Raw genomic sequence first — 25411 nt, 5'->3', positions numbered from 1 at the left:
TTGCCAACCCTCCCGATTTTCGCGGGACACTCCCGCATTTCTCCCGATTTCTGACAAAATCAGATTTACTCACGACTGTTTCCACTCGGACTTTAATACAGCTACACCATTGTTTGGTTTCCATGGCAGCGCGTCTCTTTAGCAGCGCGTGCAACTCAAAGTCTGAGAGGGTGAGGAAGATGAAAACTGAACAAGAATCGACAACTCCACCCTCTGATGACTCCTTTCCTGTAAAATACAGGTCCAGCCCACACATATGATCCATGGTGCTACAGGCATTGCCCTTACAACTACAATAAACATGTACATGTTAATCTACAGCTCCGGCGATCCACTAGCACCGGAGTCTCCACCTGCAGACAACTACTGTTTTGACCTTGGATACGAGTTCAAACAACTCACAGACACTACCAGGTCAGGTACTAGGCCAGGGCGCTGACAGGGCGCCCTTTGAGCATCAGATCTGACGACGCTGATTGGCTGAAATTATGTTTCGGCGGTATAGTTTACAGATAGCAACAGTCAGCTTGTTGGCTGCTGCTGCTCTGGCTGAGGGCTCCTTTCTACCGCCCGGACGAGAGAGGGTAATGATACACGCTGTGGCCAGGCAGGAAACATGTGACTTATCAGTAACTTTAGACATTGTAAAACAATTTTAAACGAGATTTTATTGTAGATTATACATTTGACTGATACCAACTATATAATATTTACCTTGTTCTTTAAAAAAAAAAATATATATATATATATATTTTTTAGAAATATATTTATTTATTTATTTTTTATTTTGAATGACAATCAAACATGTGGGAAGAGGGGGGGCGGCCCCGGCCGCCACTGCTCCCGAGCTTGAATGACACACAGAGACCAGATCGAGGGCTTTGATTTATGATCGGTATGGAAGTGGCCATGTCGGCAGGCCACATCACATCATATTGAACCTGAAGCTTGTTGCTTCTGCCCTCCTCGACTAGGGTCTGGGAGCCGACAGGAAAGTTCAACACACAGATGGCCAGTCCGCCCCTGTGTAGCATATTATTTCGATGAGAGATGAGCAGATCGCCACTGGGCTTTCAACTAAATACACAGCCACGCAAAAACTGCGGCATTTGTACAGCTCCTTATGGGTAGGCCTACTGCAATTTGTGAAGTGCTTTCCTCCGTGGTGAAACGATCAGCACTGCGGGGCTGCGTTGCGTGCATGGCTTCCTTCTGCAGGTAACGGGGAGATGCGCTCTCGCGGCGGTCTCGTTCAGGATCCGAAAATACAATTTAAATATTTTGCACACTTATTCCACTTATTCCTAGTGTGCCACTGGTTACGGTGCCGCGTGCCAGGGGTTGCCGACCCCTGATGTAGACAGACAGTCACCCTGTGTGAGCCAGACCCACATTTGCGCAGCGTTGCTTTCACAATACATACAAAAGAAACGGCCAGGGGCCTCATTTATAAAGGGATATACGCTTAACAAATGGCATACACCAGTTTCTACCCAATGTTTGCGATTTATAAAATACTAACTTGATGGGAAAACGTGCGGTCCTCGACGCAAACTGTACGCACTAAGCACAAAAACGGGAGAGATGAGAAACTGCGACACCGTTGGCAGAAGGAAGAATGGAGAGAAATATGTGGAAATAATACCATAAATAAAATGTTACCTCATTTATCATATATGAAGAATTCATTTTTCAAACATTGATCAAAGCCAATCTTAAAATGATTAAACAAACGCCTGTTTGAGACTCCTCAGTGCAAACAAAAACTAGCTTGGAGAAATAAATAAATACGGATATGTTATTTAAAACCACCTCGAATAGGTTGTGTTAATGTTATGAAATGTTTTCTCATAAATGATGCGGCAAGCAGGAGGACAGAATTACGTCTAAACTGACGCCGTTTTGCATTTCTATAGGTTGTAGATCGAACATGGTTTTATATACTATCATGTTTAATCATGTTTTATGCCGTTTGCTAAGACTTGATAAGTCGCTCATTAAACACAGGAGGTATGGAAACTAAGAACACCATATGTGGTACATTGTACAGCTAATATAACACAGCACATTAGTTGTATTTCCTTTAACCGGTGGATATAGAGTTGCTGCAGTGGAAACGATGCGCACAGCTGAGCGACAGCTGGGACACAAACCACCAAATACAAAAACATCATTCAGATCCAGTCGTCATGACTCCACTCCGGAGGGATTCCCCGATCACTTCTTACAGTTTCTCATCAAGGGGGTGTCTCCTGTCCCCGGTACAAACACACTGCCTGAGGAAGGCTATGTGTATTTTTTTTGTCATTAACCTTTTTCGGACCACTTATTTATTTTGGTGACGATCCGACCTCCATGCTGCTACTCTAGTTCAAACTGCATCCACCAAACAATATGATTTATCTCCACCTCCCCAAAACAACCAAAATCTGACGCGGTGTGAGATGTCTTTTTTAGCTGTTCTGTCGTCATTTCCTGCTATCTTCTTCATGCAGTCAGTCAAAATGAATGTATGGGCGTTTCTTTGAGTATTTATAGGCAAATATAGGCGTTATGTGAAGCCCGCAAAAGCTGCACCGCATTTCGAGTCGATTGTGATTTATAAAGGGAAACCGGCGTAGGAAGTGCTCTACGCACTTCCCTCACCGGTATGCAATGTTTGGTGAATCGGAAAATTTCTGTACCTATTTTTTGGATTTCTACTACGTAAGCAACCTTCCCACGTGAATCCAACGCACAGCGTTATAAATGAGGCCCCAGGCCACTGGGAAACCTCCCAGTCCTCCCGATGGCCAGTCCGGGCCTGCAGTAATGTAATGTAACACATTACTAATGAAATGTGGGTAATATACTACCCGTTACAACTCTCAGTAACGATTACGAAGTTACAACACATTTTAATAATTAAATGGTGTTTTGTTTGTTAAGAATTTACCAACATCGTGAGACATTCCGACACCAGAAAAAATGTGTTCGGGTAGATTAGTAAGCCTGGTGTACCCTTCAGGCTCATCAAGGTCCCTCCGCTTCACGTCGGGTTCCCTGATCATTCTGTAGGGTGTTCTTTTCCCCATAACCTCTTTTCCTTTCTCTTTCTTGATCCTCCTTAGCAATCTTCATTATATAGACCCTTCAGAAAAATACGAGCAAAAATCCTTGATTATGCGGGCTAAAATCCTTGATTATGCGATTAAACATGAAGGGGTTTTATGTGATTTTATGCGGTGAAATTGCGGGAAGTTGCGAAATATGCGGAAAGTTGCGAAATATGCGGGGAAAAAGAATAACCATTTTTTTAAATACTGGGCTGTCTTATTTATTCTCTCTCACAAACAACCTGCCACTAACGTTAAACCCCTTTACTATTCAATTAAACACATTCAATGTTTATTTATTGTAAAAGCAATTGGGCTATTTTAATCTCACACCCTCCCCCCACACACACACACACACACGCACACACACACTTCTCCCCTCATTCTGTTTTCATTTACTCGTTCGTTATCTGACCAGCTTCAATCTTGTAGGCTACTCACTTCGTTTCTTGTAGCCCTCGAAAGGGTTTTGGAGGTTGATGACTTGGTGAACGTGAGTTGTTTGGCTTTCTTGTCCACAGCAGTCGAAAGCATTTTCGAATGTTTGAATGAATCAAAGTGGGTCGTCACCGTCGATTTTCTCTTATGCTCCAACACACAGTTGCACGGGGTGCAGAATAGTTTCCCCCCACTTTTTGCCCGGTCTTTAGTAGAAATGTTCGTCGGTAAATTAGATGGATTAGATTTTTTCATCTTGGTGTTTTCTCTATCGTGTGAGCTCCACACGTTCACTCTATACAGTGTTGTTTACATTCTGTGATGCGCGAGCTGATGAAGTCACGTCAAGACGAGTTAACTTTTTTTTTTCTCAACTTTGTGTGGAAAAATGCGGGGATTATGCGGCCTTTTGATAAATATGCGGCCTTTTAAAAATCTGCGCCATTTTGCTGATTATGCGGTAAATTCTGCGATCGCAGAATCGCGTTTTTCTGGAGGGTCTAATTATAGTCCTTGACAGTGGTCTGTCCTACTGTATTAACAACGTGTCACATGTTAAGAATTTACAATCAGAATCGAGTATCTAACTAAGCCGTGTAATAAAAGTTGTTTGTAACCTTAAGGGCCTACACAGTGAAGGGCAATGCTGTACCACATTGCCCTTCCCTGGATGTATAATGAGCTGCACTAAACTACATTTTAAGAATAAAATACCTAGCCATTCTTTTGCGGTTATTTTGGTAAAGTAATACCATGTATGTTCAAATAACACAGTAACGTGTCATTTAAACCTGATAGATTAGAGACCAGCTCACAGGTCCATCAGATCCCTTTTAAAACAGCATCAGCGTGGTTAGGAGCTGTTGTGGCAGGGTTCGCAGTGTCAAGAGAGAGTTTGGCGCTGCTCTGGCTCTGCAGGCTCTGCAGTGGGTGCCAAAGATGATCCTGGGCTTTGGGTTATTATGGTATGCATTTTTTTGTATGATCTGCTGAAAGGGATCCACATCTTGGGCTGGAGGATGCCCAGGAGGGGAGTTCAGGTCTCTGACAGGAGGAAGAATACGTGCTTTTCATATTGCTGTTTAATCTTTCAGTCAATCCCAGAAGGATCTGTTTCTTTAGCTTGGAGCACAGTCTTTTCCAAAGGGGGGCGTTGGCTGTGGGTTCATTTCAGGACCGTTGGTGGGAACATCCACAGTGGCTTTATGTTGACCTTGAGATATTGGGGATTTAAATCCGAGTAACTATGTGGGACATACACTTTAAAAACACTGTATACAATATACAAATGTTTGTCTTTTACAAGATTTTTTTTTTCCGGTGAGGGATATTAACAAGACAGTCATACAACAGTGACAACAATGTAGAATGGGTTTGTATTTGTTAGATCTTTTAAACTGTTATGGAAGTTGAGCAAACATGATCTGGCACCGTTTGGCTTACTTGTGCTAAAATCAGATCGATTGTATAGAATTTTGAATATCCTGAGTATATAACATTGTTTCTTTATGGTAGAAGGGGATTACAAATGTACAACCAAGCTTTAAAAATAAGCATTAGCCCTTTTTAAATGCAAAATATATGATATAATGTCTTTGGGACCTAAAAAGCAACGAATGCTAGGAATGACCCAGTTGCCTTTATGGATTAATTAATGTGCAACTGGGTACTATTTATTCATTTTTTTGCCAAAATGTTCTTATAGTCTGCCTGTGTTATCAGTTATTGTGATATACCTTTTCATGACAGGAAAAACATCTGGTGTGAACTTCAGCCTCAGCCTGATAGTTTTTATTCTGCTCATGAACAGGTAGCCACCTACATTAGTGCTTATCAGTATTGATTGGTCTCGCAATTAAGCATTTTGATAACATAAATGTGTTGTGGGAGTTTAGCAGGGCTGCGGTAAAGCACCGTGTTTATCACTATAACTGAACATCGAAAAAGTAATTAGATTAAAATAAACAAGGGGAAGGGAAAAGGGAAGCAGAAGTAGCAGAAAATGGAAATGATTGTCTAACCCTATTTTTACTTAGAATACTCTCAAAGTTTTTTTGTATCAAATGATGGATACTGAAGTTTTATTGGTCATATGTATTTACTGCAAAATCAAGGAACTACTCCTAAACACACACATAATGGTAGAGACATTAGCAAGACATCACATGTAATTAAGGTCTTAATGTAAAGACATCATTTTTTAAATTATGATGTTTCTCATACATAGACTTTACTTAGGCCACCCAGGATTATTGACTTTCGCCAATATCCTCCAATATAGTGTAAATTAGGGATGCCCTTATACATCAGTGTATGCCTGTTTTCTTTCATGTGTACATTGGTAAATAAGGTGACATGGGGGCCGGCAGTAGGCCATGTTTATATGTTTTTCTGGCCTTTGTTATTTTATGACTTGGTACTGTTGGAAAAGATCAAGTTAACCTTAATCTGTCTAAATTCTGAGGTCCATCTACAGGTAGAAGGATAACAACACTAACTGGGGCAATCTACTGTAACTTGAAAGTAATCCAGAGGGTCTTCTGCATGGTTTCCTCTCTGTGAACACTAGGGGTGCACGATTCAGGAATTCTCACGATTCACAATTCAAAATCAATTCTCAATTCAATACATTCATAGATTTGATTCTATATTGCTGTTTTGATTTACTCTTTCTTAAGTCAAACTTGTATAGGTCTCAAAGAAAAAAAAATCACACTGAATCAAATGTAAACATTTGCTACTCAATGTCAACTTGAGTAAGTTTTATTTTTCCTTTAGTCCACTCAGTCGATAGAGAGCCGAAGTCCCTCCCCTTCCGGTAGACCTCCATGCGACCTTATTTCGGAAAAAGTATGTATTGAAGTCAATGGAGAGAGAAAAGTTATCTTTCGATTCCGTTTGAATTGTGCCACGAATTACACATATGATGTTTGTCAATTTAAAAGATAATTTTACAAGTAAAAAAAAAAAAAATGTGTCGTAAAACTGTGAAGTAACACTTATTTTTGAAGTACAATTCAATGAACTACATCTCCCGTCTCGAACCGCACACCAAGACGGCCGCACGTTGGCACATTTCACTTCTTTCTTTCAGAACGAGGCGGAAAGTATTAAAACAGGTAAAAATCACTACAAGTCTGGGCATGTTGAGAGCTGTACATACACACAAGGGGAGTTAGTCGGTTCCGTGAGAGCCAGCATGCGGGACCGGGACTCTGGGATTTGTAGTCTTTCTAGTTGCGTATTTTTCATAGTCTTATATTTCAACAGTTTTACGACAAACTGTGACTTACACATCATATGTGTAATTCATGGCACAATTCAAACGGGATCGAAAGATAATCTTTCTCTCTCCATTGACTTCAATACATAATTTTTCCGAAATAAGGTCCCATGGAGGTCCCCGGAAAGGGAGGGACTTCGCCACTCTATATACACCAAGGCAGCTCTGAGACAAAGGTTAAAATGAACTTAATACTTAATACAAAATAAAAACTGATTGCAAAGATAAACTAAGTGCAAAACTTCAAATAATAACTTAAATTCATACTCCAAATAACAAAATCAAACAAACAATAGCTGCATGCAACATTTAGCTGTAAAGTGCTGTAACTAGTGGTTGACTTTTAAAATGTGAACTAAACTTCCCTGGAGTATGGACTCAAATAAAAATAAAAATAAACACTGCTAGCCCGAGCTCTCCATCTGAAATCTTTCTTTGTCCTACTGTTCTTTCAGACAATAAGTCAAGAGCACACAGTAACACAAAATAGGCTTATTATTATTCCTAACATCAGAAGTAGCCGAAAAATATATCAGGTAAGTTAACTTTACTACACTTCCTCAATAACGCGAGTCCTCAAGTTTGTAGGGTTTCCGAAATATTTCACCTTCGCTTTGCAAAGCTTGCATATTGCATTCGTCTTGTCAAGCTCCTTCTTCCCTCCGCGAAAATAAAATCCAAAATATGTCCGAATCATTTCCGATGGGGCAGGTTGCGCCAAGACTGAAAAATGTGAATCGATTCTTGGAATTTCTTAATCGATTCTGGATCGGCAGAGATAGAATCGCGATTCTTATGTGAATCGATTTTTTTTGCGCACCCCTAGTGAACTCAATATTTAGATCGGTATATGAATCCAACGTTCCGAGAGGTTCAGAGAGGTTCTGAGTTCCAGAGAGGTTCTGAGGTTCAGAGAGGTTCAGAGTTCCAGAGAGGTTCTGAGTTTCTGAGAGGTTCAGAGAGGTTCTGAGTTTCAGAGAGGTTCAGAGAGGTTCTGAGGTTCAGAGAGGTTCTGAGTTCCAGAGAGGTTCACAGAGGTTCTGAGAGGTTCACAGAGGTTCTGAGGTTCAGAGAGGTTCTGAGGTTCAGAGAGGTTCAGAGTTTCTGAGAGGTTCAGAGAGTTTTTGAGAGGTTCTGAGAGGTTTTGAGAGGTTCTGAGGTTCAGAGGTTCTGAAAGGTTCTGAGAGATTCAGAGAGGTTCTGAGTTCCAGAGAGGTTCAGAGAGGTTCAGAGTTCCAGAGAGGTTCAGAGAGGTTCTGAGTTCCAGAGAGGTTCTGAGAGGTTCAGAGGTTCAGAGAGGTTCAGAGAGGTTCAGAGAGGTTCAGAGAGGTTCAGAGGTTCAGAGGTTCAGAGAGGTTCTGAGTTCCAGAGAGGTTCAGAGAGGTTCAGAGAGGTTCTGAGGTTCAGAGAAGTTCAGAGAAGTTCAGAGGTTCTGAGAGGTTCAGAGGTTCTGAGAGGTTCTGTGACGTTCTGTGAGGTTCAGAGACGTTCTGTGAGGTTCAGAGTTCCAGAGAGGTTCAGAGAGGTTCAGAGAGGTTCAGAGAGGTTCTGAGTTCCAGAGAGGTTCTGAGAGGTTCAGAGGTTCTGAGAGGTTCAGAGAGGTTCTGAGTTCCAGAGAGGTTCAGAGAGGTTCTGAGAGGTTCAGAGGTTCTGAGAGGTTTTGAGAGGTTCAGAGAGGTTCAGAGGTTCTGAGAGGTTCTGTGAGGTTCAGAGACGTTCTGTGAGGTTCAGAGACGTTCTGAGGTTCTGAGAGGTTCAGAGTTCCAGAGAGGTTCTGAGAGGTTCAGAGAGGTTCTGAGTTCCAGAGGGGTTCTGAGAGGTTCAGAGGTTCAGAGAGGTTCTGAGTTCCAGAGAGGTTCAGAGAGGTTCTGAGAGGTTCAGAGGTTCAGAGAGGTTCTGAGGTTCAGAGGTTCAGAGGTTCTGTGAGGTTCAGAGACGTTCTGTGAGGTTCAGAGAGGTTCTGAGGTTCAGAGAGGTTCTGAGAGGTTCAGAGGTTCAGAGGTTCAGAGAGGTTCAGCCTGATCCATTCCCTGAGAAGACTGTTTCACATATTCATTACTGAAGTGCCACAAAAACAGCACAGACATTTTCAAAAATAAATATCTATTCTTTTTCAAAAAAGGGGAATACAAATGTTGGTTTAAGTATGTATTTGATAGAACTCTAAAAAGAGCATCCTGTAAAACCGAAACAATGAGCTGAAAGACGCTCAGACAGTCCTTGAGCCGCGGGAATTGCAGTCGGTGGCTTCATTGTTTCGAGTTCCACCTTCCCCAATGATTGCATTTACTTCATCAAGCTCCACTTTTGTGGAATCAGCTTCCAGTTTGTGTTCGGGCGGCAGACACCCTATCTGTTTTTAAGAGTGCGCTTAAGACCTTCCTTTTTGATAAAGCTTATAGTTAGGGCTGATTAGATTCAGCCCCTAGTTTTGCTGATATAGGCTTAGTTTGTCGGGGGACATCTTACTTCTTCCTTCTCTCTGTCTATACCTTTGTACTCTCATGTTCCGATTAACCCAGCTTCCCCAAATGTCTTTCTTTTTGGTGTCTATATACGCCGGGATCCGGAGTCATGGATGATCCTGCGGTCCTGTGTCATGGATCGCGAGTCCTGGATCTTGAGTCCTGGATGGATATCCTCGTGGATTCATCTTCCTATTATATACACACATGCATTTCCAAACATTTGGACTACCTATGTTGCAAATGTATTATCCTTTCGATTTACACACGGCATCTATTGCACGTCTGTCCGTCCTGGGAGAGGGATCCCTCCTCTGTTGCTCTCCCTGAGGTTTCTCCCATTTTTTCCTTTAAACTCTGGGTTTTCTCTGTTAGTTTTTCCTTGTACGATGTGAGGGTCTCAGGACAGAGGGTGTCGTATTGTCATACTGATATTCTGTACAAACTGTGAAGTCCACTGAGACAAATGTAACATTTCTGATATTGGGCTATATAAATAAACATTGATTGATTGATTGATTGATTGATCATTCAAACAAATTAACATTTGGGTTTACATTTGAAAACCTAAACATTTTGCAACACAATACTGCTCTTATGTTAAGGCTTAGTCACATATGATTCTCTAGTGTAATGAAACAAAAGTAAAATGTATAACTTATTATTATCATACAGTATATTATTAGTGTGGCTCCATCTCAGATATGTTGAGCTATTATAATATATATTATATAGCAGAAGGTAGAGTGGGCCCTACCAGCATGACTAAATGTGTGTTCTCTCCGCCAACATACACTACAATGACTCTGCAGTACAGCCCTTTTTTCCCTTTTCACACGCATTCTTTACTCTCCAATGAATCCATTTAACATGAATATACAGGTGGTGTTTTTTTTAACTACAGTAATATAAATGTCTGAAGTAAGCTGGTGTTTTAAGAGATGCAGCATTGAAAATATTTTTGGAAATCCTAGTAGTTCAGTCAAAAAGCGAGCTTTTCTCAACACAGCTATGTTTGTTATTCATTTGCCAACATTATAAAAAGTAACAGTTTATCAAATGTATAACATCACCCCCCCCCCCCCCCCTTTTTATTCTAATGTTGGTCAGGATGGGGGTGTGTGTGATTGATGGTTTGCCTGGATGTGTCCTGGCTGAGTGGGTGTAGAGCAGGGAACAGAGCTGCATGCTGACTCACTGATGAAGTTACAAGTAGGTGGAGGATGGAAATTGAGGCTGGCTGGTTTTGAGACCATAGAGACTGGCTGACCCAGTTTCCACTACAGCACCAGTTCTTTTCAGTGTTCAATCATGACATAGTGGTTTCCCCCCCATCCCAGAGCTTTGTCCCTGTGTGGCGTGGCGAGCTGTCCTGACCCAGAGCTGAGCTGCTAACTGTGCTTCTTTACCTCTGCATTCTGTGCTCCATGTACATTCTCCAAGGTATTTTTTGGGCCAGAGAGTGCCTTTATTGTATGCTTTAGTGTAGAAAGGGGGAGACAGAGGGGAGGACATTGCCTGAAATGTTGGGCTGGCCCAGGATTCAAACCGGCTTACTAGCAGCAGAATCTGCATACACCCGCCCGTTCTAACGACTGAGCTGTTCCCCAGCCCGTCGCTGTACATTTAACATTTAGATGGAACCAACATGTTTAGAACGCCATCACATGTTAAGACTAGCTTTTATTGCATTTTCATTATTTCTCAATCAAGAGTTCAGCTAAGACCTGCAGTAGAAACCTGCGTGGAAGCTAGGTGCTGTCAGAGTCCAAATCTGCGTCTCTGGACCCAGTTTACAGTCCACTAACCCCAGCCAATGTGAAATAGGAAAGCATTTAGCCAAATTGTAAATGGATTTTATACACATAGGTATTTTTTTTTTTATTTACGAACACTGAAATTGCTTTTCCAACAGAAGTCAGCTAAACACTGGGGCAGAGGCAGCCTTACAAGGTGCCACCTCCTCATCAGGGGCAAATACATGAGCAGGCTGTTGGAGTATAGACATGTTGTCCACAGCGGCCGGGTATCAAACCATCCACCCTCCGATAAGTGTCCGAGCTTCAGATCAGCCGCTCCTCCTCCTGAGGTTTCTCCTTAATCCTCTCTTCTGTTTTTAATAGTGAAAGCATAGTGTTTTAAAATACAAACAATTAGGTAAGCTTAACAGCATATCTTGGATAGGAAATACATTTTGCTTCGGCCTAGAAGTAATCTGGAGACGGCTTACAGGTCCGCAGAAAAGTTGAGGTGCTGTTAGAGTGTTGTAGCAATCGTTAAAAATGAAAAGATGAACGGAAAGGAAATATCTTTAGTGTAGTTGTTCTAAGCTTGAGCCACGATAGCTTATAAAGTCACTTAAAATGTATTATGTATATCAAATGTTTTCGATTAGGGGTTCTTTGCCATTATAGTATTACGGGTGTGTGAGTTACTACTACCACTAGTACTACTCATTACTACGGAGTAGTAGTACTAGTAGTGCTTCCGAGTGCTTAAATGGAAGAATGGACACCCTGCAAATTCAGCTTTGCATGAAAGTTAAAATGGAGAATAGAACAAATCTTGTAGCTTTCATAATTTAATTTATAATGGCTCATCAAGTAGAATCCAATTAACCCAGAAATATTAGTTAGAATTAAGGCATTTTTTTATTCCATATTCTGATTTAAATAAGTTTATTTTTTAAGATGCTGGACATATGTGGTCCTATATATAACTTCTTATCTATTTATTTTTGTTTACATGTGTATATTTGTGTAAGATTTTATTTGCACTTGACTGATTTTCCCCTGCCTCTCTCCAGGGGTAGATGGGTTGCACCAGCTGTTTGAGGATCAAATTATATCGGGGCACAGCGACCACATCAAACCGGATGAAACTAGGTCAGGCTGAATCAGAGCAGACTGAGAGCAGACCCCGCTGATCCAGGCGAGCCCTGGCCCCTTCCAGTTTCATATCCAGGTAACTGAAGCAGCACGTGTGCAGCCTGATCCACTCATGTTTCACAGTGGTGGGGGGGGGGGGTCGTATACATCAGGCTGACTCATGTGACAACAGCCTGAGAGAAGAATGCGTGGTTATTGGTCCTTATTCACCCTGCTATCCGCTCACATTCACTCAGATACAGGGTCCTATCATGATTTTGGGACCCCCTTGAAGACGAGATGATGCATCTCAAGGGGTTTATCCCAATAAATACAATTTCTATATATATGATAGCTGGCACTATTACAATGTTGTTCATTGAATCTGAGATTTCTGAATATTTACTGTAGTATTGTATTTTACTGGTTATTGCAAGTGTTTTAACTGGTGGCATTGTGTTTGTAAAAGTGAACATTTACCTCCTGAAGTAAAAAACTATGTGTAAGGAAATGAAAAGCTGTTTGTGGTCACAGGGACAGAACATATCATATGATGGATTCAGCTTATTATACATTTATATATCTGAGGCTCAGCATTTAGCCATTTGCCATGTTTGGTGCTCATGAATCTTAATCAGTTCTATGCAATGCAGTTACACCAAGCACACCAGCTTAGTTTGCATACTATGAACATCTGATGAAAGACTCTTGTGGTCTAACTCCACATGTTGGCCCAGTGATGTAGAACTGTACAGCAGGGGGTGTCGGCACACTGACACTGCTACTTTGTTACTAAGAGCACACTTCTTGGTCACTTCCTGGAACAGACCTTTCAAGAACTATTTAACCCGAGCGGCATGGTCAAGTTACTCTTAAGTAAAGTAACTCAATAATTAGGTAGCTCAGTGAAGACGAGCCTCAGTAAACTAATAGTGTGTTCAGTAGTTGTCATCTAAACATTCCCATTCAGTTGTTCATTGAAATACTTTTCTTGGAAATGAGGGGACTGCACAAAATGATCACAATGTTTATTGTTTGGCAAAGATCTGTGCAAGATTTTAATATATTCTTAACTTGCATTTTGACAAAAATATTTGCCTTGGCTGAGATTTGGATATTGTACTAGACTAGTTCATATTGCTATTTCCATCAAATCCAGTTGAGTTGTTAAGCCATAATACACATGACTGTGATTGAGTCTTTCATGGAACAGATAAGGTATAACATAATCCTCTTTCAAGAAATGACTGACAGAGGCAGTGTCTTCCTGTTCAATCTGCCTCCACACTGACCTACATGTTTGTACACTTGTTGATGTTTTTAAAATGACTCCTGCTGTGAATGACACTTCATTACATGTTATTTGTTCACAGTTGAGGGCCCAAGAGTGGATGGAAGGAGATGATTTTAACACAGAGGCTGTGATGAACATCTGTGGTGAGACTGACTTAATATTAATGTTCCTTTAAACACAGACTGTCGCTGTTAACAACCTCAATGCTTTTGACCCATCATAATGAAAGTGTCTGAAACATACCTGTGGATATTTCCACATCTTAAACTGGTTTCCTCTCTGTGACCCTGAGTAAAGTAAATGAAGTTAAAATAAAAACTACTAAAACTTGTTCTGAACTTCTGATATTTGAGTCTCACTCATTTAGTAGTCCCAATTAATCAGCACCACAGATTGTGGTGCAGAAAGCAGAGTTGCTGCGAGGCTCCACTAGCAGCCGTCACAGTCCCGGCCCGTCTACACTACAGGCATCAAAAAATCTTGAAGCTGGGCGTGTCTGAAGCTTGGCGATTTTTTGCGAGCAACGCGACCAACAACCAATCACATGAATCTCCCGCCCCCGACATACAAAGCAATAGCAATGTTAAACGAAGTAAACTGGATATAAACTCTCCAAACAGGCGAAAAACCTACCAGTTTCACCCACTGTCTCTGCCACCTCCCTCAATGCCTGGTTCCTCCGGTTTGCATCCCGGTAAATAGTTCTGGTCGTAAAGAACCGGGTGATTTGCTACCGTAATATCTCGTTTGGAATATGAGGAAATGAACTGCGGTCTGGCTCTCCCAGCTTGCACGCGGTTTGATTGGCTGCGCTTGCACTGGCGGGATTTGCATAAACTGGATTTGATTGGCTGATGCCAAGCATCGAGCCTCAACTTTTGATGCCGATAGATGCTCGTGATGCTTGCAAAGCCATGCCATGCTCCCCACAATGCAATTCGGCGAAGATTAAAAATCTTCTACGTCACCCCATTCAAGTGAATGGGCGAAGCATTGAAAGCTTTTTTTGATGCCTGTAGTGTAGACGGGCCGTCCCAGTCGTCCAAGCGCGTCACAGTTTCTCCGCTGCGAGATGAGAAGATGCACAGAGGTTCTTCCTCATCAGTGCCATCAACACATGTGCATCATGACCACACTGACCATTGGCCTGTGTGGGTGGAGAAAAAGAGCCGGTGAAAATACCCTGGCTGTAAAGGTGAAAGTGCAGTGATCAAAGTGTGTCACATACCTGTGCTTCACTGCTGACAATAACTGCTTCATGAACTTCCACAATAGTGAGTCTATTTTGTCAAATGGCTCAATAAAGTTTGATGAAATATGCCTAGGCTCTTTGCGTATTTATTCCTAAAGGTTGTTTCACAATGGTAAAATGTTGCCTGCAGGCAACATTCAGACATGTAATCTTGTTAAAATATAAAAAATAACAATTTTCACATTTTAATTGGCATGCAATTTTACCTGTTGAGGCTATTTAGTATATTCCATGTGTTTTTAAATACATTTTGTTCAAATTTGAAACAATAAGTCTCTTTTTTCATAACTTACTATTATGGTATAGTTTTGCCTCAAGGCAACACACCCCAAAAAGTACCCCCAAATTATTATTTATTTGAAATGTCTTTAGATTATGTTTATTTGGTCTATTATATGACAAAAAAACACTCCAAACATTTTTATCATAGTGCATACCATAGAGGGTTTTAATGAATTTTAACTGAACAATAACTGAATGAGTTTATCTCACTCTTAGACCAGCAGGGGTACCAAATATATGCAGACTGCTGCAATAAGTATATTAATTAACTGTCTCGTCGATGTTTGTCTAAATTAATATGATATTACCTATCAATCACTGTTATGATTCACATATTCAGTGTTATTATTAAAAAAACTATATTTTTTGAAGGAGTTAATGATGAATGTTCCACAAGATGCTTGCTCACTCTCCTTCAAATTTGAAAGATAAGTCATTACTATCATATATCAATATAATCAAAAGAACAGTTCAGCGCCGCACAACTTCATTGCAAACAGTTACAACCTTGACTTTACATCAGAAAGAACAAACATTAAAGAAGTGACTAACTACATCAATTAGGGTTAAAAAACATGTATTCAGCTCAAACATAAACATCGCTGCAGTAAGTTATTTTCCAGTGGAAAGTCCTTACCTACTGGCCTAGTTAAATCAAAGTGGTTACTTTTTATTGGCTGGGCAGTGAAGTTCTACACACCGTCTTATTTGACTTTCTCAGGACTTAAAACAGAAAAAAAAAATTTTTTACACACGTAAGGTCATCATCTTAACAGTGTATTATGCTCATCGAGTCATCCGTGAGCAGAGTATCAAGTTGGTATGCCTATAACAGCTGAATGTGGCGATTACCATCTTGCTCAGCAAAACGCCTCACAAACTTATTAAGATTTAAAGCTATGGTGCATTTTGTTTTAATGCTGAGTACAGCCCGAAGAACATATCAAGGATTAAAAAACTAATGTCACAACAGGACTTAGAAAAGCTTGTCCATGCTTTTATCTTTAGTAGACTCGACTACTGCAATAGTGTATTCACAGCGCTGACAAAAAGATCCATCAGAAAGCTGCAGCTGATCCAGAACGCTGCTGCACGTGTCCTCACTAACACTAAAAGAGTGGATCACATCAGTCCGGTTCTGAAATCTTTACATTGGCTTCCAGTCGGCCAAATAATTGATTTTAAAGTACTATTGCTAGTTTTTAAATCATTACATGGTTTAGGACCAAAGTATTTTGTTGAACTCCTACATAATTACGAGCCATCAAGGTGCCTCAGGTCTTCTGGGACGGGTCTGCTATCGGTTCCGAGAGTAAAACAAAACATGGAGAGGCAGCATTTAGCTATTATGCCCCGACAATCTGGAACAAACTACCCAAATCGTGCACGTCCGCAGAAACGCTTACTATTTTTAAATCGAGACTAAAAACATATCTCTTTGCCGCTGCTTTTAATTGAGCTGCTCATATTCACACTACAGTATGCCTTTTAAATATGTATTGTATACCTGTGGTGTTTATTTTAATTATTTTATTATATTTGCTTTGTAATGCCTGTTGTAAAATGCCATTATATATGTGTTTTTACTGTATGTATTCCTAAAAAGTATTTTCATTTGTTTTGTAAAGCACTTTGAATTGTTGCATACAGAAAAGTGCTATATAAATAAACTTGCCTTGCCTTGCCTTATAGCCAAACTTGACAGTCTCTTCTCTGTCGTTCCAGACCGCAAATACCTCATTCCTTCCATCTAATTGGATCCGAAATGCTTCTCGTTTTGCGCTCTCCCCCCGTTCAAAGGAAATCGCCGCCAATCATATTTCCAGGCTCGCGCCAGGGCCGGGGGAGGGGTTACAAGGCGCGTCTTGTGCTGCATTCACTTGCACATTAGAGATTTTCTCTCAGAAATGCCCGATGAGCCACAACTTTTCTTTCAAAACAAAGCTGCCAACTGGGGTGGCAGCTGGGGTGGCAAGGCATTTTTCTGAGGTGGCAGCTGCCACCCCGTGCCACCCTGTAGAACCGCCACTGCTGCTGCTGCTGCTTGCCTCTGTATGTGTTCTTCGCACCTGCCTGTATTCTGAGAAGGTCCCGCCCTGGAAAATCTTCAGTGTTGATTGACACTTCAGTAATAGCCTATCAGATAGCGCTGTGGGCGGGACATTGCTCGTGAACAGACAGTGGTGACTGCTGCCTGAGAAACGGCCGCATCAGAGCCAAAGTTTTATCGACAATTTGATTTTTTTTTAAAAAGGCCGATAATCTGTAAAATGCGGAATATCGGCCTCGATAATCGGTCAACCCCTACAATGAATGTTTCGGGGCCATTTAAACCACATTTAAAGAGCATATTTTGCAAACAATATCACACATAACTCTATCTTTCATTCCATCGAAATGTTTTCCCCGGAAATATAAGATTACAATGATCAGTTATTACAAAACCCAGGTACCCCAACCATTTCTAATGAACTCCATAGAGTAAGAGAGGTCAGGCTGAATAATCCGAACTTTGGTGTTCTCTCTGCAGATGACCTGATGGCAGACCAAAGGATGGACATCTCGTCTACAATGACTGATTTCATGTCGCCCGGCTCCACCGACATCATCACCAGCTCCATCAGCACGCCCGGCATGGACTACACCCGCAAGAGGAAGGGCAGCACAACGGATTACCAGTGAGTCCCCCAGGAGGAGAGAAGGAAGCACAGAGGAAATAAGAAAAGATGATGAATCAGGGACATTTACATGATCACAACAGCAGAGGTGTAGTGCAGATGAAGTGAAGGGAAAAGACTTGCATATTGAAAACATATTAAAGGAATAAGAAAGTAGGCACACATTATTATTATTAAAAATATCAAAAACGTAAAGTAAGTATAAAAACAAAAAAAACATGAATGGCAAAAATGAAAAAAGGCAGGGAGGAGAGAAGAACAAGTCAATAAATATAAATAAATAAAATGATGTGTACTATTAAACAATGTCAATCAGTTCTTTGTTTACACATTGTAAAAAGATCACAATACCTCGAAGATGCACACTGATTCATACATGTGTTTTTCCTTTCAGAATTGATGGCTTCTCATTTGAGTAAGTTCAAACATGACTCCATTTGAATAATAGTAGCACAGTTTCATTTATCAAGATCTGAAATATATAGGACCCACTGTTGATTTTGCAATATGACATTTTTAATCAACTGAAGAACAAAAGTGCTAATCCCAGCAAGCCTGTATGCATGAAACTGAAGTTCTGTGGTTCTTCTAAAGGTCTGTGATGTTCTTATTGAAATGTAATCTCCTGTCTTTCCTCTTCAGTGACATGGACCCAGACAAAGATAAACTGGGAGGGTAAGCAGCCGCCATGACTGTGATCATGAAGAGGGAACTTTAATCATCAGTATTGCTGTATTTACTTCATCTGCTGCTGAAATGATCCAGTTTCTGCTTTGAATCAGTTAACCCCAACTTTAAGGGTTGGTTCACCCAAATCACATCCAAACAAATATACCTACCTCCAGTGATATGTATGCAAGCGGATGATTTTGCTTTGATTTTTTGACTGACTCTTAAGATGTCTGATGGCACACCGATACAATGATAGTTTTGGTTAAGGGTGCTCACAGCATTGAAAGAATGACACTTTTTTTTTAAAGTAATTGTTTTACAGGAGAGAATACAGAATGTAATGTTCCCTTTTAAGAAACTTGGTCAAAATAACTGAAGAGCTCACTGTCAGCAGCTCTCATTGGACCTGCTTTCATTTGTCTATTTAAAGACTGAAATCAATAACTACATATTAAACTATGTCTTGATTTATGAGAATGACCCAATGTTGACATCTGTAGTTCCATATCCTGTCCCTGCTAAACAGTTTAGGTCTTTGATTTCTAAGTCCAAGGACTTAGCGCTCTGCACTGTAACAGAGTGGGCCTTTCTTTCCAAGGATCTAATCTCAGACACTCACACAATTTAAAGGTCCTGAATTTGAAACTAAAGCAGCTCGAATTTGCCTTGAAATTCAATCTGCCCTTATCAAGCTAAACAGTTACAGTCTGTCCAGCGACAGTAACCTCTAGGCAGGTACAACCATCCCTCATCAAGTTAACATTTTTATGTGGGAGGATTTGCTCAGTGAGACTTGGGACACGCGTGTAATTAAACTTGTTCTTGAGGCCCAGTGACGTTCAACTCACATCATTGGAATGGTTTGTTAGCAGAAGCCTTGGCAAACCACTAGATATTACTCAAGCTAAAGGAAAATGTGTTTTCGTGATTGCAACCCTGGAAGCAGAGCAATCATAAGAATACAATATTGAATTCTCATCCCCTCTGTTCATCATTCCTGTGTATTTCAAATACCTCCTCCCTCATTCATTTCAATCTCAAGCTTTGACCTTCATTTTTCTCAAATGTTCTCCCTAAATATTCTCTGTCTGTCTTTGCAGTGACCAACAGGGCCGGATTAAGAATGCCAGGTACAACCCCCCCTCACTCCCCCTGCCTTCTAATCTTTCTTACATGAATTAAATGTCCCTCTGTCTGATTGGAACAGAGGGAGCTTTGTGTACTGTGATAATAAGAAATGTTATACATTGAAATGTATAGATCTGAGCATAATGTGGGGCTGAGGGGGTGTAAGAGCATACCGAGCGGCTAATGACAAGCCCCCTCGGTGGAGAGAAGTCCCTTTTATTAGCAGCTACAGAACCATTTGACAGACCAGAGAGATGTGTTCAGTCCTGGAAGACACACTCAACAGAGAAATTTCATCTGTAGAGGACGGTCCGTTCTGAGCTGCATTTCATATATCATGTTAGATTAGACTGGGAGCTGTGCACTTTAAGGATCCTGTCTCACATAGTGAAGGTGAAATCAACCAAAGTGTATTTTCTTTGCATTCATGGCAGTCAGATGAGATGTGTGTTGTAACCCTCTCTGCTTCTCCCCACAGAGAGGCTCACAGTCAGATCGAGAAGCGGCGCAGGGACAAAATGAACAGCTTCATCGACGAGCTGGCCTCTCTGGTGCCCACCTGCAACGCCATGTCCCGCAAACTGGACAAGCTGACGGTGCTGCGCATGGCCGTCCAGCACATGAAGACCCTCAGAGGTTAGCAGATCCTGAAACACACTCTATCGACACAAGTCTGTACAGCAGACCACCTCTGCTGGCAGAGAGCTCACTGCTCCATTGTTTCTCTTCTCTGTACTGGACATACAACTTCTAACTGGACCTTCTTCACACTGTACATTTTACATTCATATTTAGTTGATATACTATTCCATGCACACTTACTATAAAGTACATCATATCCTACTTTAACATTTTGTTAGGTGTAGTTTGGCCCTTAATGGTGTTTATTTGTCAGACAGATTTGTATCTTTTACAGTCAACTCGTATATATTTGGCTTTTTATAGTTCTGTTTTATTTTCTATTTTGAGATGTTTCTATTCTGTTTTGTTTTTTTTCAAATGATGTGCAATGCCTTTGTTATAACATGCTGCTGTAACAAAAAAATGTGTAGCTTAACCGATCTTTAATCTGCTGAAAAAAAGAACAGGTTTGTGCAAGCTAAAACATCTGCACAGACATTCTGCCTGAAAACAGTCCATACAGTTACCTCTCACAGGAGGCACAGCAAGTGTCAGTAAGAAGTACAAGTCATTGATATGTGAGGCTCTGTGGCACAGCTGAGTGTAATGAAGGGGAATAAAGGGGAACATTTCACAGTAGAGTGATCAGAAGTGCATGAGTTTGAAAGGGAGGCATTACAGCAGCAGAAACACAGCGCAGATACAAGGCACACGTCTATATCCGTTTCATCTTAGATAAAGGAAAGCACACTTTATGAACAAAATATTAAACAAATGTGCTCACCATGGAAATAAAAAAAGAATCCTGAAAAAATGTAAGTGAATGTATTGAAGGAGCCAGTAACAATAACAGATTGTAAATACATAAATTGTAAAGTAAGAAAAATGTTTGAATGCACATAACTCTATAATGTACCAAACATTTGTAATTGTACTACACAATGTTACTTATATATATATATAAAACATTTTTTGTATCATTAATTGAGCAGGACAGGCTTGTTAGGAGGCAATATATAATACAACTCTGTGCTTCTTTTGAATGACACTTTGTCACTGGAAAGGGCGTCTTTGAGCATTTAAGAAAATGAAGGACTGGAAGGAGAACTTGTTCCAAGAAAATGGGAAAAGTGTGTAAAATAATGAATAAAGGTGTGACCTGTGTGTTTCCTGGTATGCAGGAGTAGCCAACCCGTACACAGAGGCCAACTACAAGCCCTCCTTCCTGTCAGACGATGAGTTGAAGCACCTGATATTAAGGGTGAGTCAAAGGATCCAGTCCGTCAAACCCTCTCAATTATTCATTTTCATCATTAACTGCAATTCATTGTTTTGTTTATGTATTATGGTATTCAAAACATCAACGTATTTATTATGTTAATATCATAAATAATAATGTTCTGCTCGGGTCTGATTTGACCTGTTCCTAACTGTTTCAAATCAGGATAAAGGTTTATTTTATGTTTGTCCGAGAAAAATAACATGTTTGCTTGTATACTACAGTTTTCCATTTTCATTAGGCTTTGGGTTATATTCAAATGTATATAATCTGTGGTCTTCTGGGATTCATTTTGTAAAATCATTTAAACCTTTGTGTAGGAGCCATATGTTAAAATGTATAGTTTGATATATTTTAATATTATAATCCTTTGTTGTTAGTGCTATTATATCATTTATTTGAACCAGCCATGTGAAATTGACGGCATTGGAGAAGGAAGCACAGAGCAAAGGTCTTTCCATTGTTGTATTTTCTGACACTTGGTGAGTTCCTTGACACACCAGGGACACATATTCCTGTATAAAAGATGTACAAGAGTGCATTTTGCATGATAGGTCCCCTTTAAGTTTAATTTGAAAGAGCCATGGATGAACTAACCGAAAGGAGCCAAAAGAGGGAGCCAAAGCCCACGGAAAAGGCCAAAGAGGAGATGCTCCACAGGCTAAATGGATTAAGGAGAGCGAAGCTGGGCCAGCTCACCAAGAAGGTTAATGAGCTGAAATGTCTTAAAGAAAATGATAGCAATGTGGATAAAGTTGAAGAAGAAATTCTGAATGACTTTGCTAAATTATATGGAGAGTTTAATGACATTAAGGAGTTTGTAACCCTCTTACCTGAAGAGGAGGCGTCTGAAGACCAGCAACAGTGGTTTAATCCCAAATCAGCAAACATTGAACAGTTTGTACGCATAACTGAAAAATGGATTAAAGGAGTACGCGAAGGCACAAAGGAGGACCATGAAGAGGAAACCTGCTCGTCTGAAGTAGATGATATCAGGCCGGAAGACAGCGCCTCCAGAGCCAGTAACCATACAGTAACCATACAGTTTCAGTTACAGTTTCCTCTACTGTTTCTTCTGCTCGCAGGAGGGCGGAGGCTGAAAAGGCAGCACTGATAGCTCGAGCAGCATCTTTAAAGAAGAAGCAGGCTCTTGAGGTAGAAGAAGCCTCTCTAATACAGCAGCAAGCAAAGCTCAAAGAGAACAATTAGAGATGGATGCAGCTGTAGCTGAATGTGATGCAAAGTTAAAGGTGCTTGAAGGGTATGAAGACCAGCAGGATGGTATGAACAGCTACCTCAATCGCAGCCAACGTCATGTCAAGTCAGAGACATCTGGCACCGAATCCAGAACTGCTTCAAAACCAGCTAAATATGGTGAGAAATTTGCCTTGGCACACCTGCTAAAAAGAACTACGGGCATCTTACCCATAGTATTTGAAAAATTGATTGCCAAACAAATCATCAATCATCTCAACAACAGCTCCTTTACACTGCATCCAATGCAATTTGGATTCAGGGCTAATCACTCAACAGAAACAATGACATGCTTCTTCGTGGAGAAAATTAAGGCATCAATGGACAGGGGTGGGGTTGTGGGGGCCGTGTCCTTGACTTACGGAAAGCTTTTGACACTGAGTATTTTTTGCAATAAGATGTTGTGATTAACAGTATGTGGACAGTTATGCCAGAAGAGGCTAAGTGCCCCCTCATCCTCTCTAAGAACCAACGTGTCGCTACTCTTCTTTTGCAACACATCCACAGAGAAGTTGGACATGGAGGCAGGAATCATACACTCTCAAAGTTAAGGCAAAAGTACTGGATTCCAAAGGCTAACGCAGCAGTAAGAAGGATCATAACTGATTGTACAGTGTGCAGGAGACTACATGCCAAGGCTGGACAGCAGAAAATGGCCGACCTGCCCAAAGATCGTGTATTGCCAGATGAACCCCCCTTTACCAACGTTGGAGTAGACTACTTCGGACCCTTTGAAATTAAGCGGGGACGCAGCCTGGTGAAACGGTACGGCGTGATCTTCACTTGTCTGGCAATCAGAGCAGTGCATATCGAGGTGGCTTACTCTCTTGATACCGATTCTTGCATCAATGCTCTGCTCCGCTTTATCGGCAGAAGAGGACAGGTGGCGAGGATACGATCTGATAACGGCACCAATTTTGTTGGAGCAGAAAGAGAGCTACGTGAAGCCATTGAAGAGCTGAATCGGTCCAAAATACACAATGCAATGTTACAAAAAGGAGTCAAGTGGATCTTCAACCCCCAGGTGCTTCCCACCACGGAGGAGTGTGGGAAAGACAACTTTTAGGAACATTCTTAATTCAGTGCTCAAGCAGCAAGCCATTGATGATGAGGGCCTTCAGACCGTGCTATGTGAGGTGGAGTCCATTATCAACAATCGCCCAATCACAAAGACTTCTGATGACCCCAGTGACCTTGAGGCACTCACACCAATCCACTTGTTGTTACTCAAATCTAAATCAAGCGTGCCCCCGGGGTCGTTCAGGAAGGAGGATGTGTATTCACGACGCAGATGGAAACAATCACAATATCTGGCTGACCTGTTCTGGTCAAGATGGACACGGGAATACCTACCTCTCCTACAAGAGCGCCAGAAGTGGACCACACCAAGGAGAAACTTCCAGCCAGGAGACATCGTCTTAATTGTGGATGACTCAGCCCCTCGTAATTCGTGGGTGATGGGAAGAGTCCTTAAGACTATGTCAGACGCCAAAGGCGCTGTACGCAGCGTCAGCGTGAAGACCAAGACCAGTGTCTTAGTGAGACCGATCACTAAGCTCTGTCTACTTCTCGAAGCAGTGTGATGGCCCCCCCCACGAAAACAAAAACGGACTTCCAGTAAAAGAAGAATATAAGTTCTTAAAGTTGCTTAATTATGTTTAGATGATATGGTCCTATTTAAGTTTATTTGAGTAATTGGTATGCTCCCCACCTGGCCAATTAGGGGCCGGAAATGTAGGAGCCATATGTTAAAATGTATAGTTTGATATATTTAAATATTATAATCCTTTGTTGTTAGTGCTATTATATCATTTATTTGAATCAGCCGTGTGAAATTGACTGCACAGACGACCGCAGCTGTTTGTGATTACGTTATAGCAGACGGCAGCTTCTGGTGATTGTGGGGTGTGAAAAGGAGAAGGAAGCACAGAGCAACATAGTGTTTGACCTGAGAAAAATATGTGTTTGTATTTGATACCTTTTGTCGAAGTAAAGAGTCAAACAAACTACCCTGAGACGTATCTTGTCCGAGTCAAACTTATTTGCTACCTGTGAATCGAATTTTGGATTATATGGTCCGATTATATATATTGTTCCTTTTTTAAATCAGAAATGAGGTTTGATTTTGGTTAAATGTGTTCTTAGTGACCATCCATTTCAAAGAGAAGAGTAAAACTTGTGGTAATACAAAGGAATAAAGACACATTTGGGGGATTATTTATACTAAACTTAAGGCAATTTGTGTTTGGTAGATGATTTATATGTTGTAACAATGCTTTTTGGCAATACATCTTATACCATTGGAAAGCCTGTTTTCTTACCTTTCCAATGGTGCCACTTGTGTGAGGAACAAGCATTTGTGGGATGAGCAACAGAGCTGAGTATGTGGGGTGTGCCCATGGGAAGATGACAAAAGGGTTAGGAGTGACTTTCTTTAACAAGGAAGATGTATTTGTGAGACTCCCCACATTGATCCCAGTGTTCTCTGTGTTTGACACAAGGCTGCTGATGGTTTCCTGTTTGTGGTTGGGTGTGACCGCGGGAAGATCCTCTTTGTTTCTGAGTCCGTCTTCAAGATTCTCAACTACAGCCAGGTACGCTGACTCATGTTAATGTGCTGCTGTTTACTATTATTTATTATCTGTTACGATCTGAGGTGCAGGTGAAAAAACGATACGTGGAGAGAGGGTTTTCTTGCAAAAATTACAGGCGTTTTATTCTTAGCCTTCCACATTATTCCACAGAAAACACAAAATGCCTGCCTGGTGCTGCATTCACCAGCAAGGAACAAACACAAAATGCC

At 41.0% G+C, this 25411-nt stretch overlaps 1 protein-coding gene across 8 annotated transcripts in view; it reads left to right on the top strand.

Annotated features, from left to right (window-relative positions):
• Positions 1-25411, top strand: part of bmal1a (basic helix-loop-helix ARNT like 1a) — a 56186-nt gene that overhangs the window by 5567 nt on the left and 25208 nt on the right. For 6 of the 8 annotated variants that reach the window (XR_013808460.1, XR_013808461.1, XM_079682897.1 and 3 more), the window contains exons 2-8: positions 17507-17654; positions 18049-18069; positions 18297-18329; positions 19427-19456; positions 19933-20090; positions 21257-21336; positions 25110-25202. Coding sequence is in view for 6 of the 8 variants with exons in the window: in XM_079682897.1 (XP_079539023.1) it covers positions 17507-17654; positions 18049-18069; positions 18297-18329; positions 19427-19456; positions 19933-20090; positions 21257-21336; positions 25110-25202 (563 nt within the window). In the remaining 2 variants the exon portion in view is untranslated. Of the gene's footprint in view, positions 1-12087; positions 12246-13521; positions 13586-17506; positions 17655-18048; positions 18070-18296; positions 18330-19426; positions 19457-19932; positions 20091-21256; positions 21337-25109; positions 25203-25411 lie in introns of all 8 variants that reach the window. The other 2 variants (XM_079682898.1, XM_079682899.1) reach the window with 1 other exon arrangement.

This window comes from Notothenia rossii (genome assembly GCF_949606895.1).
Source record: "Notothenia rossii genome assembly, chromosome: 5".
NCBI classification, from domain to species: domain Eukaryota; kingdom Metazoa; phylum Chordata; class Actinopteri; order Perciformes; family Nototheniidae; genus Notothenia; species Notothenia rossii.
This window is presented reverse-complemented; position numbering and strand designations above follow the sequence as displayed.